General features: G+C 34.8%; 1 protein-coding gene across 1 annotated transcript in view; it reads right to left on the bottom strand.

Annotated features, from left to right (window-relative positions):
* LOC142347893 (neuropeptide receptor 15-like) overlaps positions 1 to 25,420 on the bottom strand; it is a 130,998-nt gene that overhangs the window by 92,815 nt on the left and 12,763 nt on the right. Inside the window, exon 2 of the mRNA XM_075399054.1 lies at positions 21,436 to 21,600. Within this exon, the coding sequence (XP_075255169.1) occupies positions 21,436 to 21,600 (165 nt within the window). The remainder of the gene's footprint in view (positions 1 to 21,435; positions 21,601 to 25,420) is intronic.

Here is a 25,420-nt window from a genome sequence, read left to right as displayed (position 1 = left end):
TAACAATATGTCTGTTTTCACTATGATTCAGCATAATCAGAATGTCAGAATATGGCACAATTTAGCCCGATTTAACTTATATAATAAAAAAACAAGAGTATAAATGCTTGATGAGATTAACAGAATTCAGAATTATTCAGTGATGCGTTTGTGAAAATTGGTTACAGAAAGAAACTTGTCCTTAATTTTATTTGAGAACCCAAACCATTAATAAACTGGTAGAGTAGAGCAAACACTAGACTCCCCATTGCACCTATAATAGAATTGCCCTCTACCCCTAACTCAACTCGAAACTATACTCAATGATATATTACATAATAGTCGATAACTTTTCCCATCCCATTTGTGAGGGGAAGAACTATATACTCAAATAGGTTTTTTTTGTTCAGACATTTTTGGCCGATCGATATATTCATTGTAGAGATATGTGAGTGGTATCAATAAAGAGCTCGTCCAGCGTAGAATTTTAATTAAAAAAGGTTTTTTCGTATTTTTTGAGGAGTTATCGAGGTTTAAAGATTTATGTGAACACGTGATATTTGCATGTCTTTGTTCACTTTTATCGTCATTATTGTTCAAATTAGGGTTTTCCTATAAAAATATTACTTTAGAATTGCATTTCACTCTACAAAATGAAATAGTTTTGTGTTAGCGATAGACCGATAAAAAGTCTAGTTCTGGTCTCAAGATGAAGTTTTCTATAAAAACTCGAATTCAATTTCATTTAAAAATCTTCTTTCAATTTCTTTTAAAAAACTTTTCCCATTTATTATTGTTTTTTAATGTCACCTAGAGCCTGGTCAGTTTTCATATCAATGTTTGGTTAATGATACACTTGATTTACAGTACAATGACGCCTAATGAACAAAAAACCCGTTTTCAGGAAATCGCTCATGTTCTTTTTGTCTCCGACTGTGAGCTTTCGAAATTTTTAATGAAATTTTGATTTACATTCGAGAATTTACTAAATTTTGGAAGTGCTATGATATAGATTCGCTAACTAAGAGTGCGTTTGGCTTCTTAATCTACATTAAGTAAATTTATATAGTGCTGTGAGTGGACAGCTAATGGCTGTTAAGACTTTAAAGAAATTTTTTTCCAAAGTGCTTTTTTGAACATTATCCGATATTATACTTATTTTGATTCATGAACAGTGAGTCAGTCTCAATAATTGCATGTCCATACTTATATTGCAACGGCAATTGATCTGGTAAGCGCTTTTATATGCTAACTATTGGTTTTATGACTTTGATAGCACGAGTTTTCATAATTTCAAGAAAAATTTAGATTTTTTTTGTAATTTTTGTTTCTTTTGAAATCTTATCTCATTATCCTGAAATTGATAGTACCAATGGCTTAAAAAAGGCGTCCAATGGATCATAGATAAAAATTTCAGAGAAAAGATTTTAGTTTAAATCGCTTCAAAACCTTCTTCTTGCATTTCTGCTTTTTTGTTTTTGCCTGTATTTGTTGTTGTTCATAATCATAGGACTTATTGTAACGTCTTATTGATCACATACTGATCCTTTTCCCCAAACATCCTTGTTTTGCGATAGAGAGATATTGTGGAGTACTTTTTGAATTTCGTTGAAAGCTCTTAATAATAATGGCTGTAAGACTTTAAAAATAATTTTTTAGAATATTTTTTGGACATTAACCAATCTTAATTTCATTTTAGGGAACTGTAAATTGATCTCAGTAATTGCAGAACTTCTTGTTTGTCTACTGCAACTAAAATGAATCTGCTTAGCAGTTTCGTTTTCTAACTATTGGTTTTATGACTTCGATGCTACGAGTTTTTATAGGTAACGACTTTTTTTAACTTTGGATTTTTTTTGTAATTTTGGTTCTCTTTGAAATTTTATCACATTATGGTAACATTGATAGTTCTCAGTGGCAAATAGAAGACGTTCAATGGATCATAGTTATATGTTGTTGTTTTCATAATCATAAGACTTATGATGTGTATGATGGTGTTTTGTTGATGACCTATGCTTGACAAACATCCTTACCTTCTCATTGAGGCATAGCTTTGCGTATTTTTGACTTCCGTTGAAAGCTATTGAATTTAAAGACGTTGATATAACGCGTTTTCTCCAAAGTTATTAGATTTGTTCATAATTGTTGATTTTTTTATCTCATTTTGTTGAAAAAAGCAGATTCCCATTGCTGTTAACAGATATAAGAGGGTAGAAAATTTTTTAACAGAATTTTCTTTTTTTCTTGGTTTCGATATTTTTCTCGCGCTTTTTTTTAAGTTGCTAATTTTGCCTTGTTTTCTTCATGTAGCCGTAAAATGTTGACTGGTCTGATTGGCTTTTGATTGAAGATAAAATGATGATGTTACTCAATGCGGTCAATTTATAGCAAATAAAATAAAAGTTCATGAAATTGTTCGTTTTCAAAAACTTTTATACTTTTCAGTTTTTGTTCTTTTTCGTCAATTTATAGCAATTTATTCTCATCAGAGAGGTTCCATCTGATTCCTTGTAATTCAAAAACTACTTTTCAAATGATATCATGTCGTAAATTATGTTTTGTTTGTTGGACAATATGCATTTTTGTAAAAAATTTTGTGAGTTGTCGTTATTTGTGTTTCTTTTTCTCTTCTTCTATAGCACATTTGTTATTATTTGTTTTTGCTAATTTTGTTGTTTGTTTTTTTTTCCTCGTAATCTTTGTAATGGCAGACCTTTTGAGCGCTGTAATGAGACATGGTATTAAGTAATTCAATTAGTTATTGCGTTGTGTAACGATTTTTTTAAACTAAAATATCTATTTTTAATTATCTCATCATTAGGTTGACAATTAAGTCAAAAATGTAGATGAGCTCCAGTCAGAACATCATGTGCAAACGCACATAAACGAGCATCCTTGTTATACTTAAGTTCTGATGGGTGAATAAATGGCTGGCTTGAATTTCATTCAAGAGTTGCGCCCGCTTTTGCTTTAGGGGAGATGACTTTAGGGGAAGATTCGACAAACGAAGCCCAAAGAAATTGCTAACTTTTGCATAAAACATTTGGATATGAAACATGCTGCTATTATAGGCTGAAGACTCAAGTCTCGAAGAAGTAATATGCTTAAGAATCTGCGATGTTCTGTTTGAACATGCTTTAGGATCTGCTGAAAATATAGTTGAAAAAGACATGAGCAACCAGTATTGGCGTGGTACCAAAATTTTCCCCGCATAGACCCTCGCAGACCGGGTGCAATCAACACTACACTGATGAAACTACAAAAACTAGTGACTCCAAAAATTTTACAAATATGAATTTCTAAGCGAATGTCTGGATAGTCTCAAAATTCACACAGATTCACACAAATCACATTTCAGAAAACATTTTACAAGTGTTGGGTACTTTACCAGCAAGTTTGATCGTGCGGTGGTAAGTCAGCTATCCTGCTAATATGATGGAGCCCTCGTGAGTTTGTTGATCGCGTGTACTTCTTTGGATGACAGTGGAAAAATGGGAAAAATTCTATTGGAAAAATCTAACTTATGATGCAAAGTTTGCATTTCATGATCTACAGGAAATTCGTCAGAATTTGAACAAATTATTGTTTAGACAGCAGCTAACTAATTTTTAATTGCTGTGGTTCTACCTACTACAAAAATGGTCTTTAAAAAATGTTTCTAAGATTTTTGTTTGTTTTTCTGTTTCTTAGCAAGAAAAAGAGAATTGGGTCAAATTGTACTAGAAAGGAAACAGAGAGGCTGATGGATCAAGTAGATGACATGGAAAACGAACGAATTTCGAAGCTCCAACAGTCAAACTGTTGAAAATTTCATCTCAGACGACAATTATTTTGAAGACGTTTCTAACTTAGAAAAATAGATGTCAGAGTCATGTAGCAAAGTAACAAAAACTATGCAACTAAGAACATTAATTTTATATGGCATTCAATTTTCAACTAAGATATCACTAGTCAAACCCAACCAGAAAACTTCATACAAGCGGCAGTTGGAGACCATTGAAGTCCCAATGAAATCCTATCGAAGGAAACTCTGTTGCTATGAAAACAAAAGAGACTCAGAGATTAACATTTGTCTCTGTCTCTCTCTCTCTCTCTTTCTCTCTCTCTCTCTCTCTTTCTCTCTCTTTCCCTCTCTCCCTCTCTCTCTCTCTCTCTCTCACTCGCCCTCGCTCTCGCTCTCGCTCTCGTTCTCGCTCTTGCTCTCGCGCTTTCTCTCGTTCTCTCTCTCTCTCTCTCTCTCTCTCTCTCTCTCTCTCTCTCTCTCTCTGTCTCTCTCTCTCTCTCTCTCTCTCTCTCTCTCTCTCTCCCTATCTCTCTCTCTCTCTCTCTCTCTCTATACCAGTGAAAAGAAGACAAAATTTCGCAATCGATTTTAAATATATTAAATTAGGTTTTTATCATCTTTAGCGAAAAAAAATCTCAATTGTGCGTGAATGTAATTTTCTAAAGAAAAAAAGCTGGTTTTTACTAAGAAATGAATCTCACTTCAAGAAGTAAATTAGTACCATTACACTCTACTTGACAACCAATATCAATAAGCACTCTATAGGGGGCTCCTTTGAACAACACTTACCATTTTGTTAAAAAACACTTGTGTTACGCACTGATTTTTAATAGTGTTCCTCGTGGTGTTATTGAGGTTTATATTAGAAGTAATTAACTTGAATAATTGGCATTTTACAAGGACTTATTTTGTTGTTTCACAGTGCGATTTTTAGCAGATATATTTTGAATAAAATCAGCTAGTAATAGCCTTTTATTGAGCGGTTCAGATGCGTGATATATCCACTAGTTTACCTTGCATTTTAGTATTAAGTTAGTCGCTATTTCATCTGTAACTTAGTTTATCAAACTTAGAGGTTTTCAAGAGAATTTCCAGTTCAATCTTTAATTAATTTAGCAAGAATTGTTTAATAATTTTAACAAGAAGTTTCTCAAGTTTTATCAAGTTTTTATAAGATGATAGGCAACTGATTGTCAGGCTGGTTCTCCGGTGTTCTGGTGATAGTGGGTTCCGCAAGATTGTGCCTTGAGTTGTGTTGGTCCTTCGCAAATATTTACTGATTTTCAAGTTGGGCAATTTCCGGCTTTTGTACGTCTCTTGATGTTTGTTAAGTACATATACAAGTTCCGTATTAGCACCTACTTTATCAGAATAATTACTTCACCGAGTGCATAATCTCTCATGAAGTTATTTACTGGTTATGTGAATTTATCATCAAGAAACTCAAAAAAGTAAATATTGAGGCTTTTAGGCACTTAAAGTGTTTGCTAGTAAACTGTCAATCTGCGGTTGTTTCTCGTAAACATAAACAAATTAGAGGTTACAGGCCTAGATGGAAATACTGGCTATATATGGCCTTGAAACTAACTGAATATGAACTAATTTATAGCACTTATTTATGGATATTTAAAAGAAAATCATCACGTAACTATGAGGGACGAAATAGGTGCGTGACACTACCCGACTTTATGAAAATTTTCCATGAAAATTTTAGGGAAAGAACTGGGGTTTTACAATTTTTCTATAAAACAAATAATCTGCACGAATATGAAGATATAAACATATTTTTGTTGGAGCCACCCAATTTATGTTTTCTTAGAAAAGAGTTTTGGAACGAAAGCATTTAAGTTAAAGACAATTAATGAAGTTAAGAGAAATAAAGTTTAAATTAAGGCAAGGTTAAAATAAAGAGGGTTAAGACAAGATTAAGAGCTTTGAAGGAACGTTAAAGATGTGAAAATGCGCTAATTTTAGAGTAAAGAGGGAAGACATAAGTTTAAAGTTAAGATTAAGAGGAGACATTGAATTAGCACTGGAAATAATCATGGTTATTTCTTTGAATAATGGCTCTAAACTGTTGAGGAGGAGACACATATGGTCAAACTGGAGGGATGGTTTAAAGCACTGGTTTATGTTGTGGATTGGAGTATTAGTTTTGAACTTATAAAGCACTGATTTATAGAACTTAATGAATGAAGGGATATTTTAACTGTTAAAAGAATAATACTTGTCGAACTATATAAGACTTTCAAGAGCTTAAAGCATACTCTCCTCTCGGGGTTTAGCTTGATGTCCATTTCGTCTTCTATGGTAGTTTGTTCGTATTCTATAACAAGTTTGTCTGTTTCAAATGGAAGATGCGCTTTTTGTTGGACAGTTAGACAGTTGAAGGAAAACTTGAAGATTGCTCTCCCTATGAACAAAACTCATGTTTCTTGCGGAGAAGTCTGAAGTTTTTCTCTTCTGGTCGTCAATTACTTTGTCCAGGTGGTTGTCAATCGTAATGCTGTCGTCGGGAGTAGGAACTACAGAGATGCATGTTACTCGTGCAATACTTTTCCGCCTTTTGGCTTTCCTTGAAGCCTTTATGGATTACTGCATTGTATCGATGCATGGTAGTTACTTCACTCTTTGCTGGATGATATGTTTTAGGTCAGGCTGCTCACTCTGAGCAAGAGCAAGAGCTTTTTTCAGTTATTATCCTTCACTTGGACTCGTGAGGTCCTGTTCGGGGAGAAAGGAAAAATATCTAAGAAAAACAATATTCATCACTTTTTGCACGAGCTCTTCAGTTTCGTTTTTCATTGTCTTTCACTAGCTTTGGCAGTTTGTCTGCCTTTCGAGCATAAAATGAACGGAAAGCTGTGGTGCTGTATGTGCAGTTCATTGACAGCAATATGTTCATTCTCTGAAAGTTTGGCTGAAAGTTTGACTAAAAGTCAACTTTTCTCTCAGTGGTCAGATACTCAAATGGAACTCGATATTGTGAAACTTTTGCAATATTTTTGGTTTTGTGACCAGCTATTGCCGTTATCACATGTTATGGTGGTTCCTTTTGTTGGTTTGTCTGCTGGATTCAGGCTTCTAGGTCTGTGATATTTATTTGTTTCAGGTGTACTTCACTTTTGGATCATGTGTGTTGATGTGTGTGTTTATTAATATTACTACTAAATATGGTGTTTAAACATGTTGAAATGTGGTTGTTTGGTTGAATGGTGGGTGTATGATGATGGGGATAGTGGTTGGGGGGGTCGAATTGTGCAGTGTTTACATGTTTTTTCGAGTTTTTCAGGGAGTAAATAGGGGAAAATGGGAAAGTTAGTGAGTGTTTAACTAATAAATAGATGTCGATGATAGTAGTGACCAGTTGTCTATGGCTGTGCTTCGTTGTTTGGTGCGCGTGTGAACAATTAGTGCTTGAATTTGCTGAGTGAGAAGGTTACGTCGATGGAAAATGAACTAGTTTCAGTGCAATTGTTTTGATTATCATGTAATGTACTTTCAGTTATGGGCAAGTTTTTCAGAGATATCTTTGGATTGCAACAATTGTGGTTGGTTTTTACTGGTGGAACTAGAAGCTGTAGTGTGTGTGAGCATGTGGTAACTTTTTAATTGCAGTGTGTGACTTTATAATGGCATATTTGTGAGAGTGCAAAATTGATGACATAATGACTTTTTTGATTTTTGGGCATTAACTTTAATTTACTTGTCAATTATTGATCATAGACTGGTTCTAATGGTTCTAGATACTTAATCTGGTTGTTAGCAGCACTTGTGTGTAATTTGAACTGGTTTGGAAGAGTATTTGGTACTAATTTTCACATGTAATTTCTTCTTAAATTTGATCATTTTTCCGCATCAGGGCTAGTGTGGTAAATATGTGAATTTTTCAATTTTTATTGAACTTTGGGCAAATTTTTTGGTTTGGCCCACTCAGTTGACATCGGTGGGGAATAACTATGCAATAAATGCAGGTTTTTGGACACTTTTTGGTCAACTTTTTTACTGATGTCTGAAAAAACGAAAAATGCGAAAAATTGAGGGCTCCAGCGTCACTCAATTTTTAAATTGCTCCGATCGGGCTCAAAATGACAGATCGCTTCAGTGGCTTAAAAAACCCTGCAGCGCAAAAATTTGGCGCAATTTAAGCATTTTTCGCAAAGTTATGATTGTTTTCGTGATCTGAACCTGGCTATTTTTGGATCATGAAATTTCGGTCTGAATAAGTCGTCACTGTTCATACATTATCGGTATTGAATGGTTAAAATGGTACTGTCTGTGCTTGGTACTAATGTATGTTACTGAATTATAGGGTTTAAAGCTATTTATCGGGTCATAACCTTGATTTTTGGGTCCAAAATGCGAATTTTTAAGCATGATTTTTCCACTAATTGAGCTTCTTCGAGACATGTGTCAGTCTGGTGATTCTCTAGTGGCCTAAATCAGGTGCTAACTGTTGTTACTGATATCTGTGGCTATCAGAGGTAGCATTTTGGTAGGTTTGGAGTTGATTAACTTAGGTTTTTCTGTGAAATGTACTGAATTTTTACTTGTGAAGTGTCATGTTTGGTCATAAGTTGACATAGATTGAAGATAATTGATTTTTGGCGGTAATCGTGGGTCATACTAGTGAGTACTATGTTGGTGGCAGCTATTAGTGTGGTTTAATGCATTATTTGACTATAATATATTGAGTTTTTCACTTTAGAATTTCGGACCAAAGTTTGTGAAATATGTGCAATTTTCGATTTTTTCACTTTTCTCAACATTTATGAATTTCTATGCGATTTTATTGGTTGATTAGGCTTGGACAACTACTAGGGAGACTGAATATTGAATATGGGCTCATAATTCGGCTATTTGATACTATTTTTATAGTCTAATTTTGGCTCTATTTTGGCAAATTTGAGAAGAGTTTGGTAGGCTTCAGTTTTTTACTATTATTTCAACATTTTACTTAACAATTTTCAATATGTTTGATATGAGCGTGTAGAACTTGAGCATGCGGATGTTTTAAGCTAATAATATCGGATTTTCAATCAATATTTTGGATTTTATGAACATGTGCGTGAATTTTCAAAAAGTCTCCAAAATTGAGGGGCCCAGCGTCACTCAATTTTTAAAATGCTCCGATTGAGCTCAAAATTGGTGAATCGCTTTGTCGGCTCAAAAAACCCTGCAGCGCAAAAATTTGGGCGGTTTCAACTATTTTTTCACGAGTTATAACGTTTTTGCTGCAGTGAACCTGGGTTTTTTGGAAAGGCCCAGATAGGGGATAGGTTATTGGCTATGAGGTTATGAAAAACTTGTTCAAAATGATTGATATTGCTATGGTTGGACTGCTCATGAGTAGGGCTAACCGAATTAACAATAAAATTGGGCATATTTGGGTATTAAGATGCATTTTTGATCACTTTTTCTGGAAATTACACTCGATTTTTTGTGATTTTCGTTACTTTGGCAGTATTTTCTCAGCTTGTATTGGCACTAGGGGGCTGGGAGTGCATATTCTGAGAGATATAGATGTGGGAGTGCTGATGGTATGGTTAATTTTTGTCAGAAGTTAATATTTTTGACTCTAGTGGGAAATAACTGGATTTTTCCTGACAAATTTGTGGCAATTTCAGAGCTTATATGGGTTTAAGTCTTCATGGTTGATACTAGGGTGAGCTGGGACTGGTTTTTATGGTGCTACAAGACTAGTGGGGGTTTACACTAGGGTTGTAGTGGGTATAGGTGGTTTTTATCGGGTCAGGTGGAGAATAAAATGACAAAATTTTTGAAGCGGAGGCTTGAAGCAGAAGCGTATTTTTCGTTTTTTCGTCATTTTTCAACATATACTTGGAAATATTGGGTTTTAACGGTTGTTTGAGGTTGTACCATGTGGGTGACAGCTGGGAATAGCTGCTGGAAGCATTTGGAACAGTTTTTGGCATATTTTTGGGGTATAGTTTACACTACATTTTAATCAATTTTAGCACACTTTGCTAGGGTTCGGTATTTTTGTCATAACTCAACTTTTATTGATTTTTGACGGAATTTTTGGGTACTGGCATGTCAAGCGTGAGCAGTAGGATGGTCTAGGGCTATAAAATGGGTCAATTGGGGGTTTTTTTGTGGGAGTTATCATTGAATTCGAGCGGATTCGAAAAGTGTCAAAAATTGAGGGCTCCAGCGTCACTCGATTTTTAAAGTTCTTCAAATCGCTTCAAAATTTGCATGTCGGTTCCTCGGCTTGAAAAATGCTGCAGCGCAAAAGTTTGGGGTGATCAGAGCATTTTTCGCAATTTTATGACTATTTTTCTGAAATGAACCTAGGATTTTCGGAGGGGTCAATTTTAGGCTAAGTTTTTGGTACTTAGGACGGGTCAAATGGGGACAATAATGGCTGGAATCGCTTCTACTGGATGAGGGCTTTTCAGAACAATAGATTAATCCAGGTTTGGACAAGTAGTTTTGGAGATATATCAAAATAACTGGATTTTGAGGTCAAAAATTTTCGGTTTTTTGGCGATTTTTGGGCTTTAGGGCTAAGTTGCTCAGGCTTGTTGGGCTTTTGGGGCAGATGAAGGGTACTGCTGGACTGTACTGGGTCTGTACATGCTAATGGATATAGATGGTTATGGGTAGAGGGTCGAAGACTTGACATATAAGCTCAAAAATGATGTTAAAATCTAATTTATCATAGCCACTGGCGAGTTTTCTAAGACTTAAGTGTGTAATTCCTGCATCTATTACTATTTCTCTCAGTTCATAGAGGCTTGCTAATACTGGTTCGTATGTGGGTTTGTGGTAGTATCTGGATTTGGTAACTAAACTGAAGATATAACGTTCAGAAATGGGGTCGAAGTAGATTAAAACTGAGCCAATATCAGGTGGATATCTAAGTCTGATTGCACTTGGGGCTGCTGGGTACCAGCTTTTGACTTGTCGGGCTAATCCCTTTGCCATTGCAAGGTCTGCTGATATACAGTGTGCAAAAGAGTGTGGAGAGTATAAGATATCCGTTGGTGAACTTAGATAAGTTGCATTTATTTCTTGACTAAAGTGATTTAAGTTTTGATTTGAAGAGCCTGGTGAAGAGTTTTTTGTTTGAGATCTGGTTACTGGTCTGTTTGCTGAACTGCTGGGCTTTTTCCCTGAATATTTTGCTATGCTAGCTCTTACTTGATCTAATTTTGTCTCTCTACTTGGTGTATTTGACTGTTGTGCTGCTTGTGCTGATGCTTTTATTGCTTCACGTTTTTCTTCTTGTTCCAGTCTGGCACGTGCATTTTTTGGTCTAGGACTGCCTGTTCTTCTAACTTGGTTGGTTAGGTAAGGGTTTGTTCTATCTTCTTTATGCAACATTATTTCTCTATCAAATTTAAATCCACGTACATTTTTTCGCCGTTGGTAGTCTAGTGGTTTGAATGCACTTTTCTCTGGTTTTCGTTTAGGATTATAAGGTCGCGCTCTTATTTTTCTATCAGTTAGAGCATATTGTTCTTCGTGTGTTTCTGGAGGCGATTCAATATCAAGTGGTACTATTGACGGCTGTGGCTGTTGAGCTGGTAGAAACATTTCATCGTCTGATGAGGATGATACAAGAGGAACACGAACTTCTGGTTCTTGCTGTCTAATTTCATCAGCAATTAACGGATTAACTGGTATTCGGACAATTTGTTCTGCGTCCAGGTTTAGGTCAGCTAGATTTTCATCTGAACTGCTATTTTCATCAAATAAATTTGGGATTGCTTCGTCTGAACTTGAGGAATCAAATACTGGAAGATGGACTGGGGCAGTTCGTGGTCTAACTGCTGGTGCTACTACCCTTGTTGGGGCCGGTGGGGCTGCTGGAGGTGCTGCTACTGCTGGTCCTGCTAATGGTCCACCTAGGGGAACATTTATGGTCACTCTGACTGGATCTTGTTTCACTTTCTTTGATTGTTGTATCTCTGTTTCTTGCTCATTGATTAATTCTGGGATATGTTTATCAAATAGGTCAGGTTCCATGTGTTGTCTTCTCGACGGATCAGGTTGAAAGTTTGCAGGATTGATAACTTCGAGATCTTCAGGAGATTCACTTGGTTTAATTGGCTTCAGTCTGATGCGATGAACACATTGGGTGTAGTTCGTATTTACTTTTCGAATGATATAATTAGAATCAGTAAGGGCTTTTTCCACTTTATATAGCGGGAGCCATTTCTGTACTTGGGAAGCTATTACTGTTGATTGTTCTAGTAGCTTAGGATTCAAAAGTAAACAGAATGATTTCTCCAGAATCGGTTTTGCTGACGCCTTTTGATCATAATACTTTTTGTACTTCAGGTAAGCAGTCCTTAATTTTTCTTTGTTTTCTCCATACTTTTGCATCATGGCGTCTTGCAGTTCATTAACGAAATCAGAATTTACTGCTACTGCCTCCATTACTTTTCTGGAGAACCGTATGTCAAGGGGTTTGATGGGTTCTCTGCCATGGAATAAAGTTGAAGGACAACAATTTGTCGCTGAATGATATGAAGTATTATGAATAAAGGTTGCAGGAGGAACATATTTATGCCAGTCTTTCCATTGTTCTTCTGTATTAAGTTTCAGAATTCGTTTCAGTGGTCCGTGAGATCGTTCTACTGCTCCAATAGTCTGAGGGTGCTTTAGTGAGGCATGTTTTAACTTTACTTCTAGTAAACTTGCTAATTCTGACATTAATTCAGAAGTAAAGTTGGTTCCTAAGTCACTAAGTATTGTTTGAGGAATGTAGCTGTGTTGGAAGAACACCTTTACTAGTTCTCGGGCTACTGTGTCAGCATATCCATTTGTTAATGGAACTGCGAATAGGTACTTTGTGAAGACATCTATTGCGCTCAAAACATACTTATACTGCGATGACTTTAGGGGGCCTACTAAATCAATTTGGAGCATATCTCCTGGATATGATTGTAGTGAACTGACTGGTTGTAACTTGGGTGTGATGTGGCTTTTTGGTACTCTGTTAAGTTGAAGACAAGTGAGGCAATTTTTGATGAAACTAATGAAATGTTCGGTGAAGCCTGGATAATAAAATCGCTTTCTAAATTCCTGAATTGTTGCTTTGATGCCTAAGTGACCTGCTGTTTGTGAATTATGGAGCCTATATATAGTCTCTTTCCACAAATGCTTAGGTACACAGAATTGTTTATGAAGTACTTTTCCAGTATCATCATAAAAATTCCGGTATAAGACATTCCCTTCAAGAATTAATCTGTTTAAATGTTTGTGATACTTTTTTAAATTGGTTGAAGCATACTTTAAATCTGGTTGTTGATTATGTTGTTGAATCCAGCTTATTACTGTTCTAATGTCTGCATCTTTTTGCTGCTCATCTGCTAAGTTAAGGCTAATTAAGTTGTCTGTAAGGTCTGGAAACTCATCTAATGGATTTGGGTACTCAATTGAATTTATTTCTGTTTTTCTTTTTAGTTTAAATAGCCCTTGAATTTCTGTTACTGGTAAGTTACTTTGACGTTTTTTGTAGTCTTCATAATATCCAAATTTTTTGAGAAAGTTAACTTCTTCACTATTTATTTCGTCACTAAAGTTTTCAGTATCAAATAATACGTTCAGTTCAATATCAGGATTTTGTGCTTCAGTATCTATTTCTATTTCTCTGACTGGAATTCTATCTGTTAATTTCAAAGACATTGTTGCTGATTTGTCATTCTCCATTCGCGAGAGAAAATCCGCTGCGTAATTAGCGCGTCCAGGAATGTGAGCAATTACTATATTAAAGGCGAGTATTCTGTCTAAACAATTCCAAAGAGATGGCGGTATTACTTTTGACTGAAAGAATTGTGTAAGGCTTTTGTTGTCGGTGAGTATAATTACTTGTTTGCTTGATCCCCAAATGTAGTGTGAAAAGTAGTCCAGTGCATAGTACAAAGCTAGGAACTCTTTGTAATAAATTGAGAACTTTAATTGTGTGGCATTAAACAAATGCGATCCAAACGAAACGGGAGCGTATGTTTTCTTTTCTTTCTTTCCTGTTTCATTTACATAGTCTTCCACCATTAGTACAAAACCTGCACCGTGGTAACTAGCATCACAAAGAATTACATACTGTAGCCCTGGTTTTGGCAATCGCAAAGTTACATTCGTTGCTTCCATTAAATCTTTCTTTATTACTTCTAATGCCTTTACATGTTCTTCTGTGGTTTCTATTACTGCATCCTTCTTCAGGAGCTTGTAAAATGACATTAGTTTTTCACCTAGATTAGGTATGTAATTACGGAAGAATTGTGTGAAGCCAATTAGTCGTTTTACTTGTTTTGTCGTTTTTGGCATTCTAAATTTATCTAAAAATTTAGTTATTTTCGCTTTTTCTGGTGATATTCCTTCTGCACTGATATTATTTCCAAGGAATTTCATTGTATCTGTTGCTATTTCACACTTTTCAGGAGACAATTTCAGTCCCGATTGACGTATACATGTAAAGATTTCTCGTAAAGAGGGTACCAATTGTTCAAAATTTGTTACTGCGTTTCCAATATCATCCATAAACTGAGTACAATTTCCTGAAGCTAGGCATGGGTCCAAGTAATGTCTGATAAAAGAGCTAAATCCGGTTACTGACTTATTCAATCCTTGTGCAAGACATTTATATGCATAAGTTCTCGAAGCAAAGTTAAATGCTAGCAGTTGCACTGATACATCGTCTGCCATTTGCACACAGTGATATGCTTGAGAACAGTCAAGTTTCGTAAACAATTTTTTCCCGGCAAAGTAATTTATTGCGTCACTCATGTTGGAAATCGGGAAGTTGGTATTCACGTAGTCATTTTTCAACAAGTGGTTTACTTTTCTCAAGTCAATTAATAGTCTAAGTCTTCCTGAGTTCTTTCGTTGTGCAAAAAGAGGACTACTATATCTTGATTGGGACAAAGTTGTTATCAGTCCGTAGTAATGCATTAATGCTAGTTCTACTTGTAACTCATTTCTCAGATGGACAGGCGTTGGAGGTCCTTGTTCATAAATTGGTATGCTTCTTTCTGGAGTTAACTTTATTTTCAAATCTGTATTGTATCCGACGTCAAATCTGTGTTTCGCAAAAATATCACTGAATTCGACTAGTAGTTCACCTACTACTGCTTTTTGCTCATCATTAAGGGCTAATTTTTCTCACGGAAACTTGCTCAAAAATGTTATTTTATCCTGATTATTACCCTTTGGATCTAATTTCTCCATTTCTTGCAGTTTTAGCAGTTGCTCATAGATATCTCTCTGCAAGGGCGACAAGTTTGTCGGATCTGGGCAAGTTTCAGGCGTTGGGAACCATAGTTTTTCATATTCTGGTGCTGGTTTCGCTGGTTGAGCCTTTCTTTTTGGGGTGTCTGTAACTTGAATTAGTTGATTTATTTCTGTTAAATAATTTTCGCTCATTTTTGCCACATGAATTAATTGAGGATCTACTTCTAACAACTTTTCAGCTTGGTCTGATGTTAAGAATGAAAATTTGGCTATTTCTTCGCCTTTATTTATGGTAATTGGGTGATCGGTAATGTTCAGGACATAGATGTACAGAATGTTATTTTCAGCAACTTTACTTAAAGAGGATGTTAATATTACTTCACTGTCTTTTTCAAATATTTCGTTTGGAATTATTACCCCACAGAGGTCAGTGAAAGATTCTAGTTTATCATAAAGCTTGCATTCTAATACTGCTTGTTGATTTGGCTGTAAGACTTGCTTTTTCTGTGTATAAACTCCAAATTTTTTACGTTTTACCACTCTTCTAGGTTGCTTTTCTGGCTTTATTTCGTTTATTTGTAGTGTTTGATCAGGGAATTTAATGTAACTTTGTCCTGGGCAGATGCTAACTTTATGTTTAACAAAGAATGGGTTGCCTAGGATTACAGGAGTTGTGACAATTAATACAAGGAAATCTTCTGTAAATGTTTGTGTGCCCAATTTAAATGTAACTTTAATTGCTTTGTCAATTTTAACTATATTTCCGTTTGCCATTTTAACTTTATCTAGATCAGGCTTTTCTATTTCTGTTATTGAATTGATATTTGTGTTAATTAGTTCCTTGTAAAACTCACGACTTATCACATTTGCAAATGCTCCTGTATCGATTAGTGCGCGTCTTTCTAATTCTCCATTAAATTTAACTTTAACATAGGACAATGTTCTGCCTAAAAGTGGGACAATGCTGAATAATTGCTGAACATGTGGTATTGGCTTTGGTGAGGATTGTGGTACTTGTGTTGGGAGTTGCACAGAATTATTAACATTACTTTTATTATTATTACTTTTGCGTTTTCTACGCTTTTTGTTACTTTTAATATAAACTGGCTCTATTACTTTATCTAAACTAGGACTATACGTGCTTTGGTTATAATGGTTAAATGAGTTTTTATAAATTTTATTTTGTTTTTTAAAGTTGGGTGGCTTTATTAGTTTTTTTGTTGATTAAATAGGAAATTCATACCTCTCATATTTCTATTTTGAGGGTTACTTGCACGATTAAACTGATTTGATTGTTGAGTGCTATATCGGTTTTGTCCTGGAGCTGGACTATCATAAACTATACCCTGTCTAAGAAAGTTTTGAGGGGTATTTTTTGTTGGGAACCGATAAACAGGTCTATTAACATAAGATGGGTGAATAAATGGGGGACTATCTGAAGGTTCGGTCCAATAATTCCGAGTTTGTGGCTGTTCATTATAATAAAACGGCCTAGGGGCATTAAATTGTGGTCTAAACTCTCGGTAATTATTAACACGGGGGGCGTACTGTTGCTGGGGCCGATAATTTTGCTGAAACTGACGATAATAGGGCTGATATTGACGGTAATTTGGTCGATAATTCTGATATTGGGGCCGGAAATTTTGTCTATAACTTTGTCTGTAGACTTGTTGAGGGTAATGTGGTGTAAAAATATTAACTGGGTCTTGTTCTGGTGGCTCATTTTTAGGTGCTATTCTCTGCTCAAGTTTTTGCTCAAGTTCTTTTTGATTATTTGAAATAGTGGTTATTGCTTTCAACATTTTATCAGTGTTTGTTTCCGTTATTTCATTAAATCCGTCGTCAAAATACTCTTCTCTATTACACATCTCCCTTATTGCAATTTGTTGGCTAGCTAAGGTGCATAACTGATCTATTGTATCTGTGTCTGGCCTTTCTAAGAGTTTAGGCTTAAGCCAGTTTGGCATAGACTTAATAAAGAAGCGCTTTATTTGCTCATTTTTTCGATTTTCTGACATCTGTAGGGCAGAATCTCTTGCTGCTGTCTCTCTTTCGAATCTACGAGCCTCTGGGTCACCTGCTCCTGCTGGCGCTACTACTATTTCAGGTGCTGGATATGCTTTATTTGCTTCAATTCTTAACTTTACTAAGAAATTTTTAACAGTGTCTGTTTTTGGATTAAACTTTTGATTCTCTAACTTTATAATTCTGATCTCTCTCAAGTCATCCTGCGTAAATCTGTGTCTTAGAGCTGTTATACTGTCTTCAAAAACTAGTCTGGTAGCCTCTGGTAGGGTTAAGAAGTATCGTAAAGCGTCTCCTTTTAAATGTAACTGCAGAAAGTTCGCTTGTTGCGCGTTTGCGATTGCTGCAACTCCGATTGCACCTGTTATTAGTTGTTCAAACTCGTTAAAATTGTCCGTTTCTGATCCGGAAAAAGGCGTGATGTTGATCTGCGCGTGTGCCATTTTGCTTTTTACCCGATTAGATTATATACTTTTCGTTCAATCAGTCTTACTTTCGTTCTAAAGTATTAAATAGCTCACTTAACTTAACTTAATGGAGAGATTAAGGGGATTTAAGTGAAGAAAACAGTTAAATGAGTAGCACAAGAATATCAGAAAAGAAACTACTGAAACCATTCGTTCAGAAAGTAATAAAGATGGGCTGCTTATAAACCTATTCCTAAAGCTCCGGTCGAATCGTCAGACTTATATCGTTGAAGCCGTATGGGCCGCCGAAGTCTCACCTCTAAAGAGTGCCCCTTAGTTTAGGAAAATTCGTGGGGACCACGACCGCACAGGCCTTGTGGAAGCTGCACTCAAATAGGCAACAGCATAATTGACCGAAGTCACTGTTTGATTCATTAACCTCCGGAGCTGGGCGGGGAAATAAAATATAATTGTTTTTTATTTTTTTGTTTAAACTTTGTTTTGCCCCCTTTTTAGTTAATAATTAAGTGATGGTTTCAGTAATTTAGCTTATTCTGATGTTATCTGATAATCAGTGATGATGTTGTCAAGGTTAATATCTCTGTCAGATTTAAGTTTGTTACGAATAAGGCCAAATTTGCGAGATTTTTGATTTAAACTTTTTGCTGTCCAATAAATTGCTACACGTTTATCGTCTTTATCTAGCACATAAATAACGATGGATTTATAAGCTGAAGAGGAAAAAGCGCTTACTATCTGAGCTTGTGTTTTATTGCTGTTAAGGGTATAATTGATGTTATTTCCTTCAATATGTTCAACAAAATTGGGGGAAGCTCGGCAATTATTAATAGCGGGGAGAATTTGTTCTTTATAAATTGACATAAATAAAGCACCAAAATTAATTTTACAAATTCATTTACTCACAATATCCTCGCTTGCAAATACCCTGTGTTGTTTTTGTCCGTTGTGGTGGCTGTGGTTGAGTTTGTTCCAGTTATTGTCCACTCAAACACTTTTGTATTACTGTTACACTTAGTCCACAGAGACACAAACACAGTTTCCTCCCATTCTTTCCTTTGTTACTGCTTTCTGCATTATCGTCTTGCTCGGAAAGGATGTGCTGGATGCTGATCAGGATGATTGGAGGCTCTTAAGGTAATGAAGGAAAAGCGAAAGAAGAAAATGTCGAAGAGAAGAAAGAAAATGTCGAATTTATCAAAGAATTATTTGGAATTTCGGTCCGTTAAACTGGGAAACAGTTAATAACTCCTGTCACCATGTTACGCACTGATTTTTAATAGTGTTCCTCGTGGTGTTATTGAGGTTTATATTAGAAGTAATTAACTTGAATAATTGGCATTTTACAAGGACTTATTTTGTTGTTTCACAGTGCGATTTTTAGCAGATATATTTTGAATAAAATCATCTAGTAATAGCCTTTTATTGAGCGGTTCAGATGCGTGATATATCCACTAGTTTGCCTTGCATTTTAGTATTAAGTTAGTCGCTATTTCATCTGTAACTTAGTTTATCAAACTTAGAGGTTTTCAAGAGAATTTCCAGTTCAATCTTTAATTAATTTAGCAAGAATTGTTTAATAATTTTAACAAGAAGTTTCTCAAGTTTTATCAAGTTTTTATAAGATGATAGGCAACTGATTGTCAGGCTGGTTCTCCGGTGTTCTGGTGATAGTGGGTTCCGCAAGATTGTGCCTTGAGTTGTGTTGGTCCTTCGCAAATATTTACTGATTTTCAAGTTGGGCAATTTCCGGCTTTTGTACGTCTCTTGATGTTTGTTAAGTACAAATACAAGTTCCGTATTAGCACCTACTTTATCAGAATAATTACTTCACCGAGTACATAATCTCTCATGAAGTTATTTACTGGTTATGTGAATTTATCATCAAGAAACTCAAAAAAGTAAATATTGAGGCTTTTAGGCACTTGAAGTGTTTGCTAGTAAACTGTCAATCTGCGGTTGTTTCTCGTAAACATAAACAAATTAGAGGTTACAGGCCTAGATGGAAATACTGGCTATATATGGCCTTGAAACTAACTGAATATGAACTAATTTATAGCACTTATTTATGGATATTTAAAGGAAAATCATCACGTAACTATGAGGGACGAAATAGGTGCGTGACAACTTGCAAAATTTCGCACATTTCCATTTTGTCAAAAGAGTTTATGTGTCTGGTCGGACCCTTTTTGGTAAGCATCTTTAGTAGTTTTATGTAATCGAAGTTTTTGATGATAGTAGAATACAACATTTTAAAAGGAAACCTCGAACGAAATGAACAGTTCAATAACTATGATCAACAAATCAAACTTGATATAAAACACCTTTCACAAAGAGAATAAAAATTAATTTAAAAAACCCTCGTTATTTTTGTTCGTAGCTGTTTGTCTAAAACTTTCTCAAAATTTAGAACAGCTTTTTTATTTAAAAAATTAATCTCTCTCGACTATTTTTTAAAGCTTTATAAATGGTCCTTGCTGCAAAAAGCGACCAAAAAAATTTTATAGATTTTTTGATTTTCCTGGACACCAAGTAGATGAAAAACAATTCATAGTGGTCAATAACTGTTTTATTTCAAATTGTTCTGATTTGGTCTATCAAATAAAAGTTGTTGAACATCAGATTATGAAGCTGCCGATATTAAGGCAGTAATGTGCTTATGCAAGACGTCAAGAACCAAACCTAAAAATTTCAAAAATATCAAAGCTTTTTTGCAAATAGCAATCTTTTTATGAAAAACTCATAGTAACTATACAAACCATACAATCATCAGACAATCATAACAAAAAAAGCTAAAAAATATTAAAATTTCATTCAATAGAAAGACTAAACAACATATCTTTACTGCGAGTAAACATAAAGTTGACAAAATATGATGAGAAATAAGATAGGAAAATTCAAATTTTTACTGAAATTTTCTGAAAACATTTATATTGAAAGTCATGAGGTACCATTGGGATCAATTGAAAACATTGTAAAAATCCACTTATTTAACTTAAGGAAACCAACTGGATCTGTGAGAAGCTAAACAAAACAATGATATTACAAAAGAACAAGAGTTGCAGGTAAAAGACAAGATTTCAATAAAAGGGAACGAAAATATTTTGTCGAAGCTATAAAGATGATGAGTTTTACGACAAAAGCTTATAATTTAATTGACATCATCTGCATTTACATATTTCGTTGAGTCTGAGTTTTGATTTGCAATCATTATGTTTGTAAATATTTCAAAATAACGGTATTCTAAAAGAAGTTACCTCCAATACAATCTGATTAATTTTCGGTCGTAGCAATCCATAACAAGACCAAAAACAACCCACTATTGCTGTAATTCTATCAAAGTCACGTAATTTTTCAATATATTAGCCAGAAAGATGATTCAGAACCAGAAAACTTCCATATATCAATAATAATTGATGCATTTTGGACAATTTTCGATTTAAATAAGCAGAAAAGGAAAAACTATAATTTAAGAAGATTTTCATTGAAAACGGAAGTAAAAGAACCTCATTTTTGAGTTTACAAGGATTTTATCAGCAGTTTTTAGGTCTGGGCTTCCGTATTATTTAACCAAAGGGGCAAAAAAGAATATTTCGGGCCTGTTTCGATGAAAAAGTTGGACCTGGTTCAATGAAAAAGTGAATTTTGAAAAATTTAGCAAACAGTTCAATTAAAAAATTTGACCAATTTAGTCTTTTTAATCGTTAGACGTTAAATCAATAACCCTATTGTTTATAATCTCCTTTTTTTAGCAAATTGGTCAAAATTTTGGTCAAAATTATTGAAAGTGTTCAACCTCGACTACTCCTTGGAAAAAAAAACGAAATTCAAAAAATCTTTTTAGCTTTATTTTCTACGCTGGATGTATCTTCTATTGATACCACTCTCAACTCGACGATGAATTTATCGATCGGTCAATATTGACTGAACAAAAAAAGCCCAGTTGAGCAAATAGTTCTTCCTCCAGTTTCAAGTACCCGGAGGATTGAGCGATAATGCTTAATGAGAATGATGACTAACATGTTCAGTATTCTTGGTTTGCTAGAGAGTTTGGTGAAGCAGTAGTTGTCATAGCACTCCCCACTCTCGTCCCTCATTTGCATTACTTCGGCATTCGCCATCTCCAACACACCAAAGCCAGAGCACAGGAACCATGTCAGTGCCATCAACCCAAGAGCATACGACCTACAAGCACAAATTAGTTCAATTTAGTTTATTAAAATAAGTGTTAACTCGCAAAAAAATTATGTTTAAATTTAAAGTGTTTGGCGTTGTTGAATTATTGTGCAGATCCCACCCGGGGGCAAAAATTAGTGGAAGTCCTTGGTATGATCTTACTTCGGACACAGAACAAAAAGTCTGTAAACAGTCTGTGGTGTTTACAGTGGCTCAGTACTGAATAACATTGCCGGTGACATTTCCGAATAGGACAAAAAATGCTCTGAGCAATGTTCATCATTCTGTTGGACCGTTAAACCTGTCTAATTTGTATATTTGTTTTTTAATATCTTCCGAAAGGCTTCCGTTAATTGTGATGGAAAATCCCGCCTCTTTTTATGCTATAAGTTCATTATATGTGCCAAATAAATTGGAGCTTGCTTAAACAAACTGTAAACTAACATGCATCAGTTTGGTGAAGCAAGTTCATAAAAAGTTTGCCCGCAAGGAAGAAGTTTACTAAACAAGAAATTTTAAAACCGAAGATTGTTGTCAACATTTTCTGTTTTGCATTAATGCGTACTTTCGGCTTTCTGAAAAAGCCATTCTCCGTGAGTACTCGTTACCAAATGTAAGCCGTTTCCACGATATAAGTAACTTATTTCCACCTTCTTCGTAACTATATTCCATCGTGGGAAATGGTATATGAATAGCTAAATCTGGGGACAGAATTTTATCACTCGATTCCAAAAAAAGTAGAATTTTTTTGAAATTTGCCTTTTCGGACATTGGCCAGGCAATGTGGTAATTTCGTCATTTACTATATTATAAATTGACAATTCATAAAAATCACACTAACAGACAAAACAGTACTTCGGAACGCTCTGAAAATTAACCAAGTTCTGCTGCAAATTAATCTTGAAAGTAAATTGAACAAAAACTCTGAGCAACTAATCAAAGGTTCTATAACTATTTTGTGTGATAGTACAATTTGTTCATACTCTTTCTCATTCTTCAAATTTTTCTCAACTGATTTAATTTTACTGTAATTGCAGCACACGCTTAGAGCGATGCTCCTCAACCTTAAGGAACTTTCAAAATTGGCCATATTTTGGACAATTGATAAGTAAAAGCAATCCAAATGTAAATCAGTATCGGTAACAACAGACTGATTAATGTGACTTTTTTGGCCTATTATCCATGCGCCCAATTTGATTTTACTATTTTCAAACTTCGTTAAATACCTTTCTAGATAAAAAATCCTCGGTGCTTTATTTGCTTTCTATTTGCTTCCTTTGATCTTGAGCCTCTGAAAATAAAAAAAGACAAAAAAGAAAGCGAAGAAAAATACAAAACATAAAAGACTTGCATTTTCAATTGTCCAGTAATAGTTTAGAGCGAGAGTTTAGAATGGTTTTCAATTCAACTCTTGAAATTCTTTTTGCATCATTTTTCTCCTTTAATTTTAGGGGCCGCTAATAACAAAAACATGATGTCACAAATCGTTGTAAGCAATAAGGCCCCTAAAAATTGCAATTTGTTTCACAAAAATAAAAATTGTTTAACTTATGAGAATAACTTAAAATTCTCAACTTTGTTTGCCTGCGTTATGACATTTGTACAGCTTTTCACTCTGTACTCAGAAATTTCACTCTGTACTCGTACATCAAAACCTGGTTCCAGTAAAATTAGAAAACATCAAAATGCTTTTGTTAAATTTAAAAAATATGCAAAAACTTTGTAGTTCCAAATAAAAATTCCTCGGCAAAACTGTTTATTGGCAAACAACTATAAACCTTAAAACCTAAAGAAACTAAAAAAACTAGAAGAAATGTTTTCGTAGATATTTTATATCTAATTTGGTAAATTTTACGGCAAACCTATATTTTCTTGCTCACGGTTAGTGAAAAAGTAAGTCAGGAAGGCTCACAAGACCAACTCCCTTCGCAACAACAAATACACTTTTAACTTTTTAAAAACAATTTTTCTTATATTTACCATACGCATAAGGCTTTATGTTTAAGAGGCCTCACTGAATGCCATCTGTTAACAGCACTATTGAAGAGCGCGATTAAGTTATAGCAATAAAGTCAAAAAAGGGGAAAACATTTGTTGCATTAAAATATTTGGCCTCAAATTCTTCAGGTCAATACTGAAAAAAAAATGAAAAAAAAAATATCTATACAAAGGAGGCCAGTGCACAAAAGCTCGTCAAAACAAAAATGGTTGGTTAAATACAAAAAAGTAGTTTTTCAATAATGTCATCAACTGGCAGAATTTTTCGGGAAAAAGTGAATGTGATGACCAAATTTAGAACACGTCAATTAATGTCAACTAGCAAAAATATGTCAAAACAACAAGGTGTTAATCATATCAATATATCAAAAATCATCGCAATTGACCGCAAAGTTTGTAATACAAACGGAGTCAATTACTCAAAAAAAATAGTCCCAAAGAAACGGATGATCAAAAAGAAATGTTTGAAAAAAACGATTGACAGGACGTGTTTAAGGACAGGACGTGACAGGACAAGAAAATATCAAGGATCAAGGAACAAAGAAGTGGAAAAAAAGGATCAAGGAAAAAAAGAATTTGTGAGAATAAAGAGGTTGAAGGCAAACAAGAGAGGTGTCAGAGAGGAGATGCGAACAAGTATGAGAATTAGTATCAGGAGCCGCGCACTCCTATCTCTCACCCGTCCTTCTTTTTCTCAGCATTTTCCTTTCTATTGCTGCAATTTGTAAATTCTCTGTGCCTATCTGTTTCTCTGTGCCCATCTTTATCTCTCTCATGTTCTTGTAAGTCCACTATCCTCTTTCTCTCTCAATCTCTCGCCTCCCCCCTCTCTCCCTCACAAATCCCCTCCGTCTCTCACACCTCCCTCTCTCTCTCTCTCTATCGGCGTTTGTGTGCCTCAATCTGTCGGTCTTTTTAAATTTCTATTGCTCTCTTGCTTTTCGCCTTTTGCCATGTGTTCTTTCTTATGGTTGTTCGTTCACGTTATTTTACTTATGATTCATGTCTTCTTTTCTCCACTTGTTTGATATTTGTTCCAGCTTAATTTTTTTTTGAATTTTTGAACTTTTTTCTCTCTCATATATGTCACGGCTAACACATATATAAAAACACTGTTAGTTATCTTTTTCCTCTTTATGTTCGCCCAATTTTTTCGTTTGCAATTCTATCTCTGATTGTGTGAGTAGGTGCTTGTGTTTGCGTAGTGCTATTTGTCCCCTTTTTCTATTCTCTTGGTTTCTAACTTTTATATCATTTTAATGTCTCTCTCAAACACACTCTTGCGCTGTTTTTATTCTTGGTCAGTCTTTTTTCTCTCTCGGGGGGTTCAGATTGCAATATTCGATTTATTCTTATATTATAATATTATATTATATATGAGACTCATTTGCTAAATCTCTGTTGCTCACATTTTTCTCTAGTTTTTTTTCCTAATTCTTTCTCTCACTTTATCTTTTTGGTTTCCTTGTTTTTGCGTGTTTGGCTCTTCACATACCTAACTCTAGCACACTTTTAGTGGTTCATTTTGTTTCGTGGCATTTGTTGTGTCGTACGATATCTGCTTGAATAAAATTGAGTTCTTTTTTGGACTCTCTGCCCTTTCTTGCTCGCCTCTTTGGTTTCGGTTTCTTCAAGTTTATTAGTTTGTGTTTGTCTCATTCTGACAGTTTTCCATTTTACAACTCTTCTTTTGTTCTCTCCGTTTTTCTGCTGGATTTTGATTTCTTTCTCAATCATGTCTTGTTTTCTCTCTCTCAATACTCGCGCAGCAATCTTTTTGTTTTTTTTTCGTATTTTACATTGACATTATCTTTAAAAGTTGGCCTCTTTC

The sequence above is a fragment of the Convolutriloba macropyga genome, chromosome 1, assembly GCF_964194025.1.
Source record: "Convolutriloba macropyga chromosome 1, txConMacr16.3, whole genome shotgun sequence".
In the NCBI taxonomy this organism is placed as follows: domain Eukaryota; kingdom Metazoa; phylum Xenacoelomorpha; order Acoela; family Convolutidae; genus Convolutriloba; species Convolutriloba macropyga.
This window is presented reverse-complemented; position numbering and strand designations above follow the sequence as displayed.